Here is a 19220-nt window from a genome sequence, read left to right as displayed (position 1 = left end):
GCAAAAGTACCGATTTTCCACCCGCGTTAACTGATTAAACAACGAGTACTATTTTCTAGAAAGACGAATAGCGTCTTATCCTTGTTCATTATTACGATATAATATTTCAGGAGCAGAAAAATCGAATTATTTGCCGTCGGTAGTAGTATAGTCACTGTTTGAAACAACTTTTAACAAAATTATAATTTTATAAATTTTGTCGCCATATAAAATCACCCATACGCGCGAATTCGTTCGGTAAACGGATATTCGCATGTACAACCGTCGTTGTGCGCGAATGACGAGTAAAAAAAAAAAAAAAACTCAGCGAAGTATCATACACAGACCGAGACCCGCGGGAATAATTGTTTAATCGTCGTTTGCTATTAAATTGCCAGACTACCGCAAATGTCCAAAATATTTTACGTTGCCGCGATGTCGTTTGTTTTTTAAAACCACTAAACAATATAATATCGAGTGGAAGCGAATTGTTTTTACGCATTATCGAATAATGTGTTATATAATACGGCGGCGTACGTGGAATATAATATATTTTATGTAACTCGTAATATATTACGTTACGCTCGTGGGTAAAAAAAAAAAAAAATAACAATATGACGATCGATTGGATTGACGTGGGTGGCGGGGCGCGGGCGTATCGGCGGTGAGCGTCGACGTGATATATTGAAACAATTATTATTATATTATTATCGGTGTACACCTGTATGGTGTATAATAATACAGGTGGTGGGTTTTCGATTTTTCTAGTAACTGTTTGGGGCTGTTGTGCGCCGCGTCAACGGTCTGAGCGGAAATGCAATTCAGAATTATTTCGGCCATTCGTCGCAGATAAACCGTACGGTAAAACAAAATGGACGAGAAGAAATTATCTCTTTTCCATAGCGGGACGTCGTCGGTACGCCGCGTTATTTGCGCGTAATAATATACGTACTTATATAATACATTGAAACCTAACGCAATATCATCGCGTCTATTGTTGCGAAACCCTCGAGTAAAATCATTCCACACAATAGCGCGCATTGTGAGGTACCACCAAGATTCCACCCGCCCACTCACACCGTATATACGTATACATGTGTACACGATAACCCTAATTAAAAAATGACCGAAGGTTAAATCCTCCAACGCGGAATTCACCGCAAATCGAGTGATCATAGTCGAACCTTTGGTAGCCTTTGCGTTTTTGCGCGGTGTATTTTATACGTCACGTTACACGGCACGATGATAATACCCACGTCGTACAGCATTGTTATTATACGACTGGTCGCGCTCCTATCTGTGCATGTATATTAGGCACGTACGCGCTCGTACGCAGGAAGGTGTTTTTGAATTGACCCAAAATGTATCTGTTTGGGCGAATACGTATATGAATAGGTTTATAGGGAAATCTATTTATAGTAAACTGTATAATAATGCACAGTGTCATTTGAAAAAAATTATGAAAATAATGAAATAAAACCATATACGATATATTCATTTAATTTATAAATGATATATTAATAATAGGACTCTAAACTTTTAAAATGTTATTTGTATAGTATAATAATGTAGTTTGGTAATTTATAGTCAAAAATTAACAAAATATAATCACATGCGCATTGAAGGTTATAAGTATTTTTCACATAAGCAAAAACAACTTAATTTGCTCAAACGGTATAAATGATATAGTCGTCCAAACGCACTATTATTTTTTGGTCGTAATTATCGCAATAAACGATTACCACTCGATTTTTGTTTGTCAATAATTACACGTAGTAATCAGTTGCTTTATTATAAGAAAACAACTATTATTGTAAGTATATATTATTTGTAATTTAAGTCGCCTTTTAGCCGGTACATTTAAGTTGGTGCGAAACGTCACGGGTGTCGTCATATTCATAGACTCAATGATCACAAAAAAGAAACCAAGCTGCAAGCGCAGGCGATGCGGACGTGTGTAATCATTATAATTATTTAGAAAATAAAAACGCCATTAATCATCAACGCCCGTAATAGATCTGTTGGGGACTTGTTATCGTTCTTCACACTTAACCAATTTCTTCTTTTGTTCTCGTTCACCACCCGGTCGAAATAGGAATTTTATTGATGAAAATTGCCAATTTAATGGGGTTTTCTTTTCTCTTTAAGGATTATTTTCGTGACAGTGAACGATGATGATAAATTGATTATTGTGCGTTGCGGTCTATTTACGCGGCTCATGTAAACATATTTTTTTGAAGTCATTTGTTTTATACAACCGATTATCGATAAATAAAGGAATACAATAACTGTACATTTCAAACTCTATATTATGATGTTTGTTTCGCTTGTACATACTCGGATTAATGAAAAGTTTTGAACTTAAAGTTCAGTCGGGTATAGAATTTAAAAAATATATATAATAATATAAAATATTGAAGAAATAGTCCAACAATGGATTATAATGACTTATCTTTCAACTATAAAAATATTGTGTTAAGAGACCGCGTCCAAATCTTTAAGATAAATAGGATTAGATCAGCCAAAAAATATCTAATCTAAGATATTTACTGATGGTTGAAATGTTCGAGTATAAAAAAAAAATAAACACAAGAAAACCAAAAGGCGGGTGATATAGGTTAGATGTAGAGGATAAAAGAAGTTGAGGAAATGCCAGGAAAGGAAAAAATACCAGAGGATAAATTTAGAAAAATATTTGTGAGCAATCCAAACATTTTTCTCCCCACGGGGTCATTATTTATCGTAATGGTACACTTCGTTGTGTGCATTATAATATATTGTATCAAGTACCTCTAACAAGTATACACTTCTTTCTTAATTAAGTGTATTTATTTATTTTACCGCTGTTTTTAGTCATATTTTCGTTATTTTATTATTTACTTATTTCATCCGTTTGATGGTTAATAAATAATTATTAAATAATTTAATTAATCTGTAATACTGGTAAGTATGAATAAATAAATTGAAATTTAAATATGAAATTAAAATAAAAAAATGATGTGATAATATTTACTTAATTATAACGCATTTTTCAAATTTATTTATCTTATGGTATAATGCATTGTGCATTTTTAAAACATTTTTTTAACAAGCTGGCAATTTTACCTTGTTCTCTTCTATTACGCACAAGCGAACATATTTTATAATATAAATTGTTGATCGTTGTTGTATCTGTGATAAATTAAAACTGTTACATATAAAATAAAACATTGAACACAAAGTAAAAATAAAATTTATTTATTATTTATCAATACGGGTTTTTAAAAATTATATTTAACCAAAACAAATATACAACAACATTTACATTATAGTAGTTATTAGTATTCATTATAAGAAATCATCCATGCTTGAGGATAGAGTCGTGTCAGTGTCTTCTGCCGAAGATATGGAACCGGGATAACGTCCTGGTCCCGAAATTTTACATCACAGTTCAATGGTCTCTGGACCTTTCCACGTTACTCCCAATCGCACCATATTGTAGAACTTTATTACGCTTAATAGACTCAACACCTGCTCAAAAAAAAAAAAAAATTAAAAATAAATTTTTATGTAGGTATATTATAATATACATTTCAATTGAAAACTAAAATTTAAACAAAAACGATTTATCGTTGAACTGGATTTTATAATTAATATAATTTCGTGCATAGTTTTTTTGTGTTAAATAAAATAACAGATCAACCAAAAATATTTGTCTGTATTATTCGGAGTATAATTTATAGCATTATAACGTTATACTAGTCTAACACTTAAATGCAATGTTCAATATTATAATACGTTATTGGTACCGTTTGGTCTTTATTAAATAACAAATGTATGGCTTTGTATTATTTTTCGGTCAATTGTTTTGGAAAATCATCTACGGAACAATATACAATATGGTCAATCGACGAGATAAATTATTAAATTAAAATCGATTTTTAGTGATTTGTATTTTTCGTAAATATTTTACAAATTTTCGATTATTGAATTGTTATCGTTAGCTTGGTGAAAATGTGCAGTTAGTGAAACTTTAATCGGCCAATATCTACCGGCGTACAGAGACGATACATTTTTTATAAACATTTTTGAAAACGATATCACATCAATGTATTATATGGTTTCGTCAGTCGTGACACCGCCAAGAACAATAAACGTACGTCAATTATTTTTTAAAAAAAGAGCTTAAATTGAATACCAGGTGTCAGCGGGTTTTTGTATGCTGGTTTTGACTCTAGCTATTTATTTATAGTTTTAGGGCGAATTTCCCTTAAATTTGTTTCCAATGTTACGGAGAATATTAAATGAACTATGAATTCTCTTGGGATTTTTTTCGTATTAAATGATTATTTGTCGATCATTCGATCAGTGGAATTTTTTTATTTTTGAAATTATATTATTTAAACATTGTTGTTTTGTGTGTAATTTCAGTCATGAAAATGTATCCCTTAAACCAGTGGTTCCCAATTGGTGGTCGGTGGACTCATCTCAAGTGGTCTGCGAATGAAAAAATTAAAATTTTTTTTTTGTAGCAAGTAATTATAAACTATAAAAGTATGAAAAATAAGTAAATAAAGAAGGTTGGTTGAAATCAGGTCGTGATCCATGATGATAAAAAATTTATAAAAGTGGTCCGCGCCTAGTGTTGAGTTGGTAACCACTGCCTTAAACGAATATTATTTTATCCCTAGCTGTCAATATTGTATTATATTTTTGTTGAACCGTTGATAATATTTTATTTTGCGTTGTTCATGACCTGGCATATTAAATCGAACGTTGGAGGTGAAAGGGCGTGATTGTATGTATATATTAAAGTCTGTGAGTATATGTGTATCAGCGAGCAAAATCTACCTACATAAATCTCCCATCATAGCAAAGGCTCTGCAGAGTAAAGGATTTTACTACATGTTTATTAAAACGAGTCATCCATACCGAGGAACTTTTTGCTGACACACATATTAAAGCGAAGAAGTCAAGTTGATTTATTGCATCGACCAAAAATGTTTTTTAAAAAATTAAAAGTTTTTATGGTTTAACCGAATTTTTGATTATTATCAAAACTTATAAACACTAAAATCAAAGCACGAAAAACGTATCTATAATGTAGATACTTAGACCATAAAAAATTCGACTTATTATCTATTACGAAATGATTGTAAAGTAATTTTATTATTATTTAAAGTACTTTATAGTATAATTCCACATTATAAATCTCAAATAAATTTGAACACAAATATTTTGTATATGATAAGAATAAGAACATAATATTTAAGTTACCCATAAAATCGAGTAAAATCTATTGCGATCCTATTCTGCTCTATTGTCAGTCCGATTTCAGCCTTGGAAGCTTCGCCATTCATGATACTAATATACCATATACATGTGTACGGTATATGATATCTTTAATGTCTCCAACACGAATGAAAATACTGACAAAGTTGTCCGTATCAATGTAGAGTAGCGTTTAAAATAGAGTTTCAGTATTACTCTTTTATCCATCCTGATTTATAAACCTAGTAATTTATTGGAACTGGTATATATTTGGCTTTAGTAGTCTAGTATATTCGCGCGCGCGCGCGCACACACACACACACACACACACACACACACACACACACACACATACATATACAATACATATAAACAACACAATGTATGTGCGTAGGCCATCCATTATTTTTGAGTGTACTGGGTATATTGTATAATAATGTGTAGACTTAGCATCTTGCAACGGTCAATATTATGATAAATATCTTATTTCAATTTTTAATTAAATATGTAAAATAACTCTGGTGTGCAGATTTTATAAACAGATTTAATGATGAAAAATCGTATATATAATATCTACACAAGTAATGGAAAAAGTTGAATGATTTGATTTTTAAATAATGAATTCGATTCGAGTAAAAAAAAACTTTGTTCCGAGTTTCAATGTTTATCATTATGTTGGTGGTAAGCATATTTTTTGTAAGTAGTATAGATATTTATGCAGTGTCAGAAGAGAACCTTAGCTCAAGTATGTTTGTTTGTACTGTACAATTTTGAATTCGCGTAATACAAACAGATTTAACTTTATTTTGTGGGTAACTTAAATATATTCTTTTTTATGCTTATAATATTTGTGTTTGTTTATTTGATATTTATAGTGTACAATTATTATACCATAAACACTTTAAATAATATTAAATTATTTTACAACTATTTCATAACAGATTATAAATTAGTCGGATTGTTAATGTGGAATTATTGTATTCATTATTATGTGTACACAATTATACTTAATTTTTTTTATTAATATAACTAATATAAGTATTATTTTTTTGCACTTTTAAATTATTTAAACAAAAATGTATTTTTTAAATGGTCTTTATTTTTTGACGTTAAATATTAAAAATATGTATTTATGTTTTGTGTTTACGGTAAAACTATTTTACTGACGTTTGAATTATTTCGAGAATCATTCTTTTGGTATTCAACAAAAATAATGTTCTTTTGTATATTTATCAAATTTAAGTAGGAAAATTTTTGTTGACATGAAAACCGAGTATGCAGCTTTCGTATTTTTTGTTCAATATTTTACTTAGTTCACGCTTTGTCATAATTCATGAACAATAAACTATAGTCTACTCTGTTGTTGCGTAACTGAAATACAGCTTCTATTTGTTTACGTCTGAATGATGGAACAAAATTTACATGAAAAAAAAAAAAATAAAAACAATAAGGTATTACCAATAACTTTAAGCATCTTCGTTGTGTATAGGGTACTTACACGAAAAATAAAATGTTGTACGCAAAAATGCACTTTAAGGTACAATAAAAACTTGTCTAATTATAAGGGGAATAATAATGAAAAAAACACAACAAACGATTTCGTAGAACTTAAAATAATCCACGAAATCCTTTATATTTCCCAACCCCACTTGCGATTTTGAAAAGCAGCGTTCTGTGTCTTACGACAAGAAGTATTTAATTAACGACGTACATATACTTTTTTTCTCTTTCTATAGTAAAAGTTTGTTATTGTTTTACCAAATGGGATTAATGCGCGCTGTTTACGTTATTCAATGTAGGCCAAGAGATGCCAATGAAATTTTCCTTGCACGTACAAGTTTGTTAAGAAAAACAATTTCAGGAATCGTAACAACTAAATTGTGGCTAAAAACCGCTGTAATTGTGCACATCAATCGACGAAAGTCATATTATTATAAACTAATGAGCCAATACAATGCTTATAATATGATGGAAACAGTCGAAGATTATTACACACAATAATATTGTTATACATAAGTATTAAGTATAGAATAATAAAATAAAGATAGACAAAAGCCGATAACAAAAATTGGGATAATAAAGAAAAAAGTAAGAAAAACAGTCAATTGAAAAACCATACTGATAGCAGTGTTAGCAATGATCGCCTGAACGTTACAGTGAGCTTAACTTCAGTTTAGTTTATCCATAGAAAAACACTTATTTTTTAAGAATTACACGAATGCACTGTAAAACTTCATATTATGTATATGTGTGTATGTGAACGTATAAACGATGCACAAATACATGCGTGCTACGTACTAGTGGCGCATCTATCATTTTATTAAAGGGTGTGTCACCAAAATATAAATTATATTACTACGAGTATATGCGGATTAAAATATAGTCAATGTAATAAATATATACATGAAAAAAAAAACGATCTCATAAAAACAATCAGTCAATCGAGAATATCATACTAATAATATATCATATACGCATGAAAGAAATAATATTAATAATAGTAATATATTTGTACTTAGTAGCAAAAAATTAATTTATATGTAACACATGTTAAGGGGGGAGGAGTTAAGGGAGAGTCATAATATTCCCCAAATACCCCTTGGTACACGCTACCACTGCAGCATATATTATACCGTGCGAGTACCTATACGACGCGGCCGATTAGAAATTTAGTCGGTTTGATTAATAGCAGAGTCTGGTGTAGACATGATGTTTGCCGGCGCCGCCGTTTAGCTCTGCAAGTTAAATCTCACGCATTTTCATTCCACCGCCATATAATAATATTATAATATTTGCGACTTTATTGTTCTTTTCGGGTGATTTCCGCGTACACTCAACAATATTATGCGCCGCAATTCTCGCGCGATTCACCGTCGATTAGTGCACTGAATATTGCTCCTTCGGCAAGCCCCGCCGTTCATTAGGAACGTGCGTCGCACACACACGGAACACACAACATCTCAGCCGTTCATTCCGTCACCACATTGTTTCTACTAATGATTTCATCTCAGTGTGTTTTTTACAGAACGTTTTTGGCGTAAGCGCCCAGATTATTAATAATTAAAATGTACGCCGTCGACGTGCAATAAATTAACGGAGACGTAACAATACAATATTATAATATGAACGCGTGAGCTCTTATACATACTCTCGACAACTCAAACACTTATGTACGCTGCGCAGGGTGATAAATTTAAAATCCTACACATGTTCTTTCTTTTGGAATATTATTTATTACATTATGTGCCCTTAGTTGGGCGGCTTAATCACTCGAATTTATTTTCAATAATTGCCCCCGTACTTTTGTATACGTACGTTTTGTTCAAGTTTATTTTGACATCTGCAGTATATCTGACCGTTTTATTAGTGAATATTATCGACCAGAGATTAGAAACTTAAGAGTTTAATTATAAATTTAAATATGCGAGTTAAAAAAGTAAAATCAGAGCTCAATTTAATTTATTATGCAGGTATGTATTATTATTTATTAATAACTAGAATAATTCAAATAAAAATTAGTCATTTTTAGAGATAGTATACATTTTTTTCTGACTAAGTTGCCATGGGAACCTAATAATAACAAAGTTGATTAGTTATAATATTAGTTACATCGAATAATCGATTAAATTGATTATACTCTTAAGGATTTCGTGTTACAGTTGTAATAGCAAACAAATATTAATAAATAGATAAATAATATTATTAATTGATTTCACGTTATGCGATGAACGAAAACCACTGAATCATAAAAATAGGCTTCAAATAACAACGATCACCAATGTAATATTATGTCATTATTATATTATGATATGTACAGTGTAGAAAATATCAAGATTTTTAAATTAAAAATATGGTAGCTATTTTAGTGACTTATAAATTGTATTGAATAATAATACACAATAAAATGTGTAAAAGTTATAGGACAAAGGAAATTAACCAGTGGGGAATTCAAGGGGTTGTGTACAGATAGAATATGATGAATTTCCATTCGAATTCGAGTTCACCCCTATCTCTATGACTACTGGCTCTTAATATTTCTTCAAGAATTAAATATTTGATTTATAACCTTTAAACCAATAATAAAAAGATCTGATATTAAAATATTATAACGGAGTGCATACCTATACATATGATACACTTTGTTTGGTAGCACACTATCTCAATAAGTTTAAATATTATCAGTTATGTGTGTCGATGTTTTTAAGCGATGAAAAACCGATTAGTTGAATGAAAAAATATCCATTATTCGTGTTACAAATTTTATGGATAGGTGGTGGACTAAGTACACATATAGGTAAGTTGATGACAGCGGTGCGAATAACGACGAACAACAAACTAATGTTGTAGGTAATGTATGACTGTATGATTACGCGCATAACTACACGGGGACGAATCTATTGTTTTGAAAAATGGATATTTTTCTTCGTAGCCCAAGAGATTTGGACCAAAGTTATTTATCGTCCTCATGAAGAATACAAAATTTTCTTTTTGGAATTATCCCTATTTCTTAACTGTCATGAAAACAGAAAACCCAACATTTATCTTTATCTCGTTTATTTTTCTTTCAGAATTATCCGGTGTATGTATGTATGCGAAATATGTGCGGGCGCGTTCATAAATATTGTTATTATTTTTTACCACGTTGGCGGTGATGGAGGCAGTGATGATTGCATTAAATTAATATTATTTTTCTATGTTTAAATTTGTGTTCATTAAGTAATAGGGTCACAGAGAATCGTAAATGCAACTTGACAATAATACATTGAATTTTGCTTACACTCACCCCTGTTTTCACTTTTCATTTTTTCAGACACGTCATTTTCTGATCCAGAGTTATATTTTTTGACAACAGCATAATTTTTATAAATAGGGTTGAGACGCATCTTAGATACAAGCTATGGAAAGTATGTAACCAGCCAAACCAATGTATTGAGTGTTTCATAACATTTTTCCATCAAAAAATATTCGATACATTTAAAATGTTCTTTAACATTTTAATTGGTTTTCTAAGGACTTACAATTGTATAACTAGGAATAATAGTACTTAGTTTAGGCATATTTTTATATTCTTTATTGTTTGGGTGATGATTAGAATTAATATTTTCAGTCGGTTCTATGCGATTTATGTAATCGTCGAATATTCATAATCGTTTTGCTTTACGAATCTTGTAACTATTTACGAGATATAAGAAGTCTTTAATCGCATTATTTTTACTCGCAGAGTCATTTGTGGTTTCGTATTTATTGTAGCAATTTATATTACCCAGTCTGTATGTTTTCAACACACACACAGTTCGTGTACAGTCTAGTTTCTAGTGTTACGATATTCTAAAAAAAAAGTATTTAGTATCACAATATTGATTTTTAAGTACCTTGTTCATATCTCTGATTATAAACAACAACTTATTACGGAAAAATTAATTATATATTATATAAATAAAAAATAACAAAGTAATACCAATCTAATAACTTATAAAATCATAAAATTATTTAATGCAAATAAATCAATGTTTGGTGTTGTAAAAATGAATTTATAATATTATTAGAAAATAAGTTCAGATCATACAACAGGAGTTAATTAATAATTATTATATGCATACAAAACGCGTCATCCTTATAAAAGCACCACCCGAGGTGATCGACCCACACTTTTATCATCGTAATACTTTACTGGATGACGCATAATAGTCTGCATACAGTACAGTTTCATTGCTTAAATAAAAATCACTTACAAAAAACAAGCTGAGATTAAAGTGCATGGAATTAATATTAATAGTTTATATTAAAATGCACTTGACGAAAAATTAATTCTTACGAATGCATTATATGAGGACGATTAACACATTTTTAAACATTCAAAAAGGTACATCATATAATAAAATATAAATAAAGTAGTAATAAATATTATTGTAATAGAATAGATTTACGATTTTAATGAAAAAAACTGTCAAAGTCTAATGAAATATTCGTTCAACTATCCTCTTTTACTACTCTTCGCAAACCATTAAAAAATTAATTGAAAACTTATTGAGTTCAATCAATAATAGACAGATATAAATTATTTTTCTTTTTATTAATTTATGAGTAGGTTTACTGTAAAGTGATAGATATAGTGCGTTGGAATGGTGAACTGAAATTTATTACTATTGTCGGGTTATGAAGGTAATTTTGTGGTTTTTCGAGAAAAAAAATGCAGTTATATTCATGTATGAACGTATCATAAACAGTGTCCGGGTTCCTGTAAATTACTACTTTGGGAGAGTCATTATTTTGCGTTATGTGTGAACATTATTGTTTAAAGTAATAAAAAATACATTTATTGCGAAGTACTATTATATTTGAGATAAAGCCAAATGTGAAATGACAATTATTGTAGCGGTGGTGAATGTCGGAGGGAAAGCATATTAATAAAATTCATGAGTTTAAGTACTTCTTTTTTATTCATAAGTAGTTTTCCGAGAATATTACTATGGAATATTTAGCGTATGCATTATTTTTGAATGATATAAACATAAATCTATATTTGTCTTTCTTAACATTAACAAACTTTATTTTTGAAACAACTTTTTTTTTGTTTGTATATTTTTAGTACAAAAATAATAACAATAAATACGTATTTTCCAAAATACGAATTTATCATGCGAATAATTTTAGTATTTCAAACTACAATTATTACTGTTGTTTTATGATTATTAATCCAGGATATTAATATTTTATTTTTTGTTATCTAAATAATACAACAATAGTAAAATGACTGCGAACTCACACCGTGCATAATATTATTATAGTTATGTAGTTTCATAGCTTAGATAGTTTCTTATTTGTCATAGTATATCCCCCTTATATCTAACCTTGCCACTCTCACGGTTTCTGGGAATTCCCCAAGAAGGCTTAAATAGAACTAGTTTCGTGACTTACTTAATGTTTAATGACTAAACATTTAAATTAGCAAAAAAAAACTATTTAGTCATCCTAGCTATTATAGTTGTACGAAAACGGAAAGTGGTGATATGTAATGGTTATACTTATTTATTTTATGTGATAATGAAATAATTAATATTTTGTAAATTAAATTTTCACAAATATTAAATGCATTTACTTACATTTAGTACTGCCCGTATCAAGTAAAATGTTACTTCAATTTTGCAGAACGAGTCAAATTTCTAGAAACAATAAATTATTTAATGTTTGATTAATACATCAATATATTATTTTGTGCAGAACTCAAGTAATCCGTAAGATATTACTTCTGATATTATATTATTTTATTGTATATAATATATATTATATGAACATGTTTATGTTTACAACTCACCTTATTTACATGGTCTCTGAGTACGTTCGAGTAAACAATGGCAACCGCTTCGAGTGCCATAAAAGTTATGAGACCGACAATCCATGGTACGATTAGGGATATTCGTTCCTGAAACCAGAATATGAATTTATTTAAATATTCTTGGTTTTACAATGATGTGTATTTAAACATTAATTAAAAAAAAAAAAAAAAAATTGTAAACATCTTTATGGTTAGATGCATTGCTCAGAAAGTTTCATACGCCTTTGTAGGTCATATACATTATTCATACATAGTAATAATTATAGCATTTTTATTGTTATTTTAAATTTTAAAACATAATACTTTAAACTGAATAATTGTTTTACCAAATATGTTAGCATTCATATTTCAAAGTACAACATACAAAATGGCATTGGGCCGATATTAGAAGCGGAGCGATACGAGAGTTCTAACATCCAGTTATCACTAAACGTTCAGTATCTTATCTGTAATTTGAATTTTGTTTTTATTTTACAGAAAAAAAAAATTAAGTTTACTTTTTATTCAAAATTCCACGAAAATATTAAGGTGTTTTAGAAGCTCACGTTTCGGTTTCGTGTTTTTATGATTGGTTTAAAAGTTATGTCACGTGCTCACAGAAGACGTGCTGGGCGGTCCACACGTTCAAAATCAACGTTCCTTTGTTTTTGGGAAGTGGATAATTAACTAATAATATTATGTATATTGTATAGTGTGTTCCTGTAGAAAAACGTAATTATCGCTATTTGATTTCAACAAAATATAATTTCATCTCTATGAAACCGTTTTTACTTTAATATACATACGATCACTACTTACATATATGCAGTTATGGTGAATGGTTCAGAATTTTGTGGCTTGAAAATATAAACGTTCGATTCATTAAATCGATTAAACGGCGTATTAAATAAAGAATTCACGTTTTCGTCGCTTTTTTTTTAATATAATTTTTATAAAAGTGAATTTAGGGCCGTATGCGTGATTAGTTTTGAAAATAAATTTAATTTAATTTATGAACTGCTTAATAAAATATACCGTAACTGTGAGTTTCCCAATTAGTAAAGTGGCTTATAAAATGTTAAATGTCTGTAAGCTTATATTAATTATTTATTTACCATAAATATTTTAAAATATAGCTATAAGTTATATAAGTTTTATATTATACAATAATAAAAATAGCTTTTATATTAAAAGGACATACTCAAACATTTTCAAACATAATAATTAATAGGATTAGGATAAACAATTTTAGAGCTTCAGAATAATTGTATGAAATGTATATATTTTGTATATATAGGACATAGGTGTATTAAACATATTATGGTAAATAATGCAAAGTATACACTTTGTTTTGCCATGTTAGCTTTATAACGGGAGTTAGGAGAGTACGGCAGCTCAGACTATAAATACATATGTAGCATGTTTTGCTTAGAATGCACACGTTCCCCTTTTGTCATTTTTTAATACATTTATTTAAATTTAAATTTTCAGGATTTCTAAGTACACTTATTGACTATATTTTTTAACTGTAAATTGTTAATCGGTTTATTTTTAAATAACGTTAATGCATCTATATTTGTTAATTTATTATAGATCTTATAGTTATAGTCTTACACAAAGTTTAAAATATGTTTAAGGTTTATTTTATATTTTTTCTAACAACCTTATAATTATTTCTAAAGTTTTTAAATTATTTAAGTTACCCATATATTATATGTAAACCTATTATAATTGATTATTAGGTATTATCCTCAGTAATAACCTTAGCTGTATTAATCAGAAAATACCCGTTATAAGATCACCTTATTAATAATTTAAATAAAAAAGGTTGCCTATAAAATAGGATCATTTACCATTGACTTATCTTCCGTACCCTGCCTTTCGAATCGTTTTTCTTTAACATGTATAATTTTTAATAAGTTACGATTACAAAATATATTTTAGATACTATTATACCTGTAATTAAAATAGTATGATTTATTATATATGATACCACATATTTTCCTCCAAGTTCTTTCCCGTGGGTGTTTACTGGGTTAATACATAACAATACTGAAAATAGTGATATCATATTATTATGTTAAAGTTTCTAAGTAGGACGAAAGCAAGTCACGAAAGCTAGTGGAGCGCATAATCGTTTTTAGTTACAACTGAAAATGTATAGCTGTAGAAATTATATTTTATGTATTATAATATTTATTTTGTGGTGATATTATTTTATTTTTATTATTTTGCTTTATTGAAAATTATTATGTTAGTATTTCAATTTTGCAGGTTATAAAAAAAATCTACAACATTTGTTTTGTGTTGGTATTAAAATATTACATGAAATTAAGAATAATATTTTGCTAATATATTGTACAAGATAAACACGCGAATGCTGGAAGTTTCGTCCGCAATAATGTCAATGTGTAATAATATATATTAATAAATTGTCATCGTCAGTTTTGAACTGAAACACTACGAATACGTTTCATTGTGATTGTATCCATTTATTATGTTGACACGTTAGTAGTCATTAAAATACCGTGTACCCTTTTAATTACCTACTGTGACCAATATTTGAGTATGTAATCGACGCGCATAATATTGATTTAGTCGTTTCGAGTTCGGATAATATTATATAGGCACGTGTAATTGTAAATTTATTTATTGTCTTCTTTACTTTTCTCGTGTGCTAATTACTGCTTTGTTCTGTCGTGTTATTTATGCTCGACGTTATGTGTAAATCTAATTTACCGACTACGTTACGGGTCAATAAATTAATACATAGTAAATAAACGAGAGATGGCTCATTTATTTTGTTTTTTACATTTAATTTCTTAAATGGAAATACGTTAAACATTTACACAGGGCATATATACGATATACTGTACAAAATGTATACATATACTGAGTGATCGTTTAACAGTGAACAGTCATTACTCATTAGGCATGTCAAATAGTATTGACAAATATTTTTCTTACATAATTTTAAATCTTTTACTGCAGTTTACACCATATTTCGTAATATTTTTAAAGTTTTTACCTATATAGATTGAAAATTTACATTTTCAATTTCATGTTCTGCTAATATTAGTTGAACCTAATATATTAATTATCGATACAATATTATTAATATTTAGTACATACAAATTTTGAAACTCTCGTGGCACTTAATGATAATCGTCATTCGTCAAAACAATAAATACTTATAAATAATTAATTACTTGTTAAAAATAATTCTAAGAAAAATGTTCTGCTTTGGAATATCAAATTCAAAATGTAAATTGTCATTTAAGTATAAAAAATATGATAAAAATACAAAATAGTAAAATTAAATATTTTTAAAAATGCAGTTTTGTAATGAATTCAAATTTTGTAAAAAAATATTTTTAAAATAAATTGTTTGTACATTTTGAGAAAATGAATGTCGATTGTTAAAAGAATCACTTTGTATATATTTACGTTTCATTATTTTGGTATGATTAAAAGCCGGTCTAAAAGCTTTGTGAATTTTTTTCTATAAAATATATATTTTATTGAACTTAAAAGTTTACACAGTTATTAAGATGTTTTTGCTTTATTCATACAAATTGATTGTATTTTAATTGCATATTTTATTTTGATCTACCAACTAATAATAACTTACAAAGTATTTTTAAGGTTTCACCATTATATTTATTACTTACTTCGAAACGTGTAAAAGAAAGTTAGTTTTTATACTTTCATTATTTTATGAGCTTTTATGATGAACACTGTTTGATCAAGAATGGAGATAAAATAAATATAAATTTGAATTTATAATTCGTATACAATGTTAATTTAGATAGGTATTTGAAAAGAAAATACTAGATTTTAGTAAGATTCGAATAAATAAGAATAATCAAAATTGTAACACTTATCATGTACAGTTAGTAAAAATTAAACATTTAAGAATATTATAGAAGGGAAAAAATCGAACCACACAGAATAAGTTTTACAATGATTTATCAATTAAATTTCTGTTTTGAATATTGTCAATCATAAAAATTAAAAAACTACGAAGACGTTAAAAGTACTAGCTGTAAGCTAAATTTAATTTGACGTTAATATATACTTATTATTATTCTTTAGACTATATTTCTTAATTTTCATACTTTTTTGTATAATTTATGTTACTTAACAATCAAATAATGTTTTTGTTTGTAATCAACTGGGATATAATGAATATTGACTTTAAATAATTTTACATATTATATTCTAATTTAAATCCTAAATAAAAATGTAATTTTATTTGTTTATTCATACTTAGCCATTTTTGTTGTATTAATAGTTTTTCAATTTTCAGTAGTTTCAACGTTATAGAAAAACAAGTACAAAGGCTTAAAAACCTCTCATGGTTTGTGGTCAACACGATTTATGAATTTCTAACTTCTAACTTGTTTTGGTTTAGATTTATACAGCACAACAGAATATGACATTTTATATATCTGAAACTAATCTAGATTGTCATTAGCAATTATTTTATTCTTAGGATTACATTAACTATTTCAATTCTATTATAATTATTCAAACAAGTTTAAATAAGTGACTAATTCTATACATATTAATATATGTATTTACTTTTATTGTTATTGCTTTACCTATTTTAATGTTTTTGGGTTTTATGTGGATTTGGGAGGATAAAATAAATGTTATCTATATATTTAAAAATGTATTATCTTATTAATAATATAAACAATAAATACAAGAATATTATAAAATTGATTGACAATGGAAATTTAATCTTATAACGATAATTGACGAATTGATGAATTATTACTATTATTGATAATTTTTAGAAATAATTATCTATTTTACGGACCATCAGAATAGTTTACCTATTATATTTATTTTATGTTCATAAAAATATTAATGAGTAACATTTTATAGTGATATTTTTGTTAATGGTATTATTAAACATTAAAAAGTCAATGATGTCGAAGGATAAAAACAAGGATATAACAGACAAGTTTGTACCTGATTTCCATTAATTATAAGTACCTATAATTATGTCAGTGCTTTTGTAATAATTGTATTGTACCTGTATTAGATCAAAATTTTTCCATGCAACTTTAAGAAAAAATAATAATTATAATGTATTTAATTTAAATTCGAATTCAAGATAACATGGTCCTAATATGATATTTGTGAATTATAATTATATTGTAATGTTTTAGATAACACAGATGATTAATAAGAATTAACACATATTTTTATTTGAAATATACACTAAATTAAATGTAAATTACCTAATTAAGTACCTAATGTGAATAATAATTAATTTTTATAAATGAAGAGTATGATGTTTCATAATTAAAAATCTTAAAATCGTGTCATCATTCTACCTGAATAATGAACAATAAGGTTTAAGTTTTGAACCACTGAAGAATTTATTTTTGAAAATGTAAAACTAAATGTTTACACAATATTTTTTTAGGAGTTGTTCAATTTTATAAAAGAGTATATAATATATATTTGTTTTACTTATTTGTAAATCCTTTTGTTTGTAGGATGAATATAGTGTTAAATATTATATTTCCAAAGTGACTTTATTTGAATTAATGTAGACGAATTTTTAAAATATTTAAGCTCTTTGGTATTCATAAAGTGAATAATATTTTATTATAGTATATGTGCATGTATATTATTAATTTATCATAATCACATAGGTAAATAAAATATATTCGTACATTGTTAATATATACGTATTCAATGTTTATGAAAAAGAGAATCATAATAATGACCTTGGATTTGTGTACCATGTTAAATTTTTTATTTAAAAATAATGATTTATTTTTCGACAGCTAAATTATTGATTTAATTTTATGAATACAACTTAAAAATGAACTAGCGTGTACTTATTTTATTTGTGTTTCAAAATACTACGTGGATATTATGTTTTAAGTATTTAAAATGTTGCATTTTTTGTCATGAATATTATTTTAAGTAAAGAATAAAATATTATTAGATTTTTTTTTTTTAGTTAGAAGAGTTTGAATAAATAGGTAAATCCATTATATTGAAATATAATAAAAGGAGACAGAAACAGAGAGTGAAATAAAGTTATTTTTATAAACCATACAATTATAGGTAAATCATTTAAAAATGTATATTTAAATACTTCTTTTCCTTTATTTACATCTACTAATATTTAGTAACTTAATATTATATTATTATAAGTAAAAGAGTTGGAAATAGAATTGAAGAACAGCTAGATTATGATTAATATGGTTTTCGAAAAAACAAAGATACCAGAGAAGCAATACTAAGCTTAAGAATAACACTAGAAAAACAAATAGATAGGTAAAAGAAAACCTTTATGGCTTTTGTAGATTTAGAAAAAGCTTTTGACAATGTCAATTGGAAAATACTATTTAACATAATGGACAATGTTGGAATAGACATTAAAGATAGAAACATTCTAGATGCAATATATAAAATTCAAGAAGTTGAAATTAAAATCAACTCCACAACAAAGACAGCTAATATACAAAAAGGAGTAAGACAAGGATGCCCACTGTCACCACCTTTATTTAATGTATACGTTGAACAAGCGATAAGAGAGATATAAAACAAAAGCTAGAAGAACAAATGATAGGAGTAGTAATAGGTGGTATATTAATATCAATGATACGCTTTGCAGATGATATAGTTTTTCTCACCACATCTGAAA

General features: G+C 27.6%; 1 protein-coding gene across 2 annotated transcripts in view; it reads right to left on the bottom strand.

Annotated features, from left to right (window-relative positions):
- Positions 1-3238: 3238 nt before the first annotated feature.
- LOC113549255 overlaps positions 3239-19220 on the bottom strand; it is a 107869-nt gene continuing 91887 nt past the window's right edge. For both annotated transcript variants that reach the window (XM_026950465.1, XM_026950464.1), the window contains 3 exons: positions 12545-12652; positions 12333-12392; positions 3239-3489 (listed from right to left, as the gene is read on the bottom strand). In XM_026950465.1, the coding sequence (XP_026806266.1) occupies positions 3403-3489; positions 12333-12392; positions 12545-12652 (255 nt within the window). In that variant the 3' untranslated portion in view covers positions 3239-3402. The remainder of the gene's footprint in view (positions 3490-12332; positions 12393-12544; positions 12653-19220) is intronic.

This window comes from Rhopalosiphum maidis, chromosome 1 (assembly GCF_003676215.2).
Source record: "Rhopalosiphum maidis isolate BTI-1 chromosome 1, ASM367621v3, whole genome shotgun sequence".
NCBI lineage: Eukaryota > Metazoa > Arthropoda > Insecta > Hemiptera > Aphididae > Rhopalosiphum > Rhopalosiphum maidis.
This window is presented reverse-complemented; position numbering and strand designations above follow the sequence as displayed.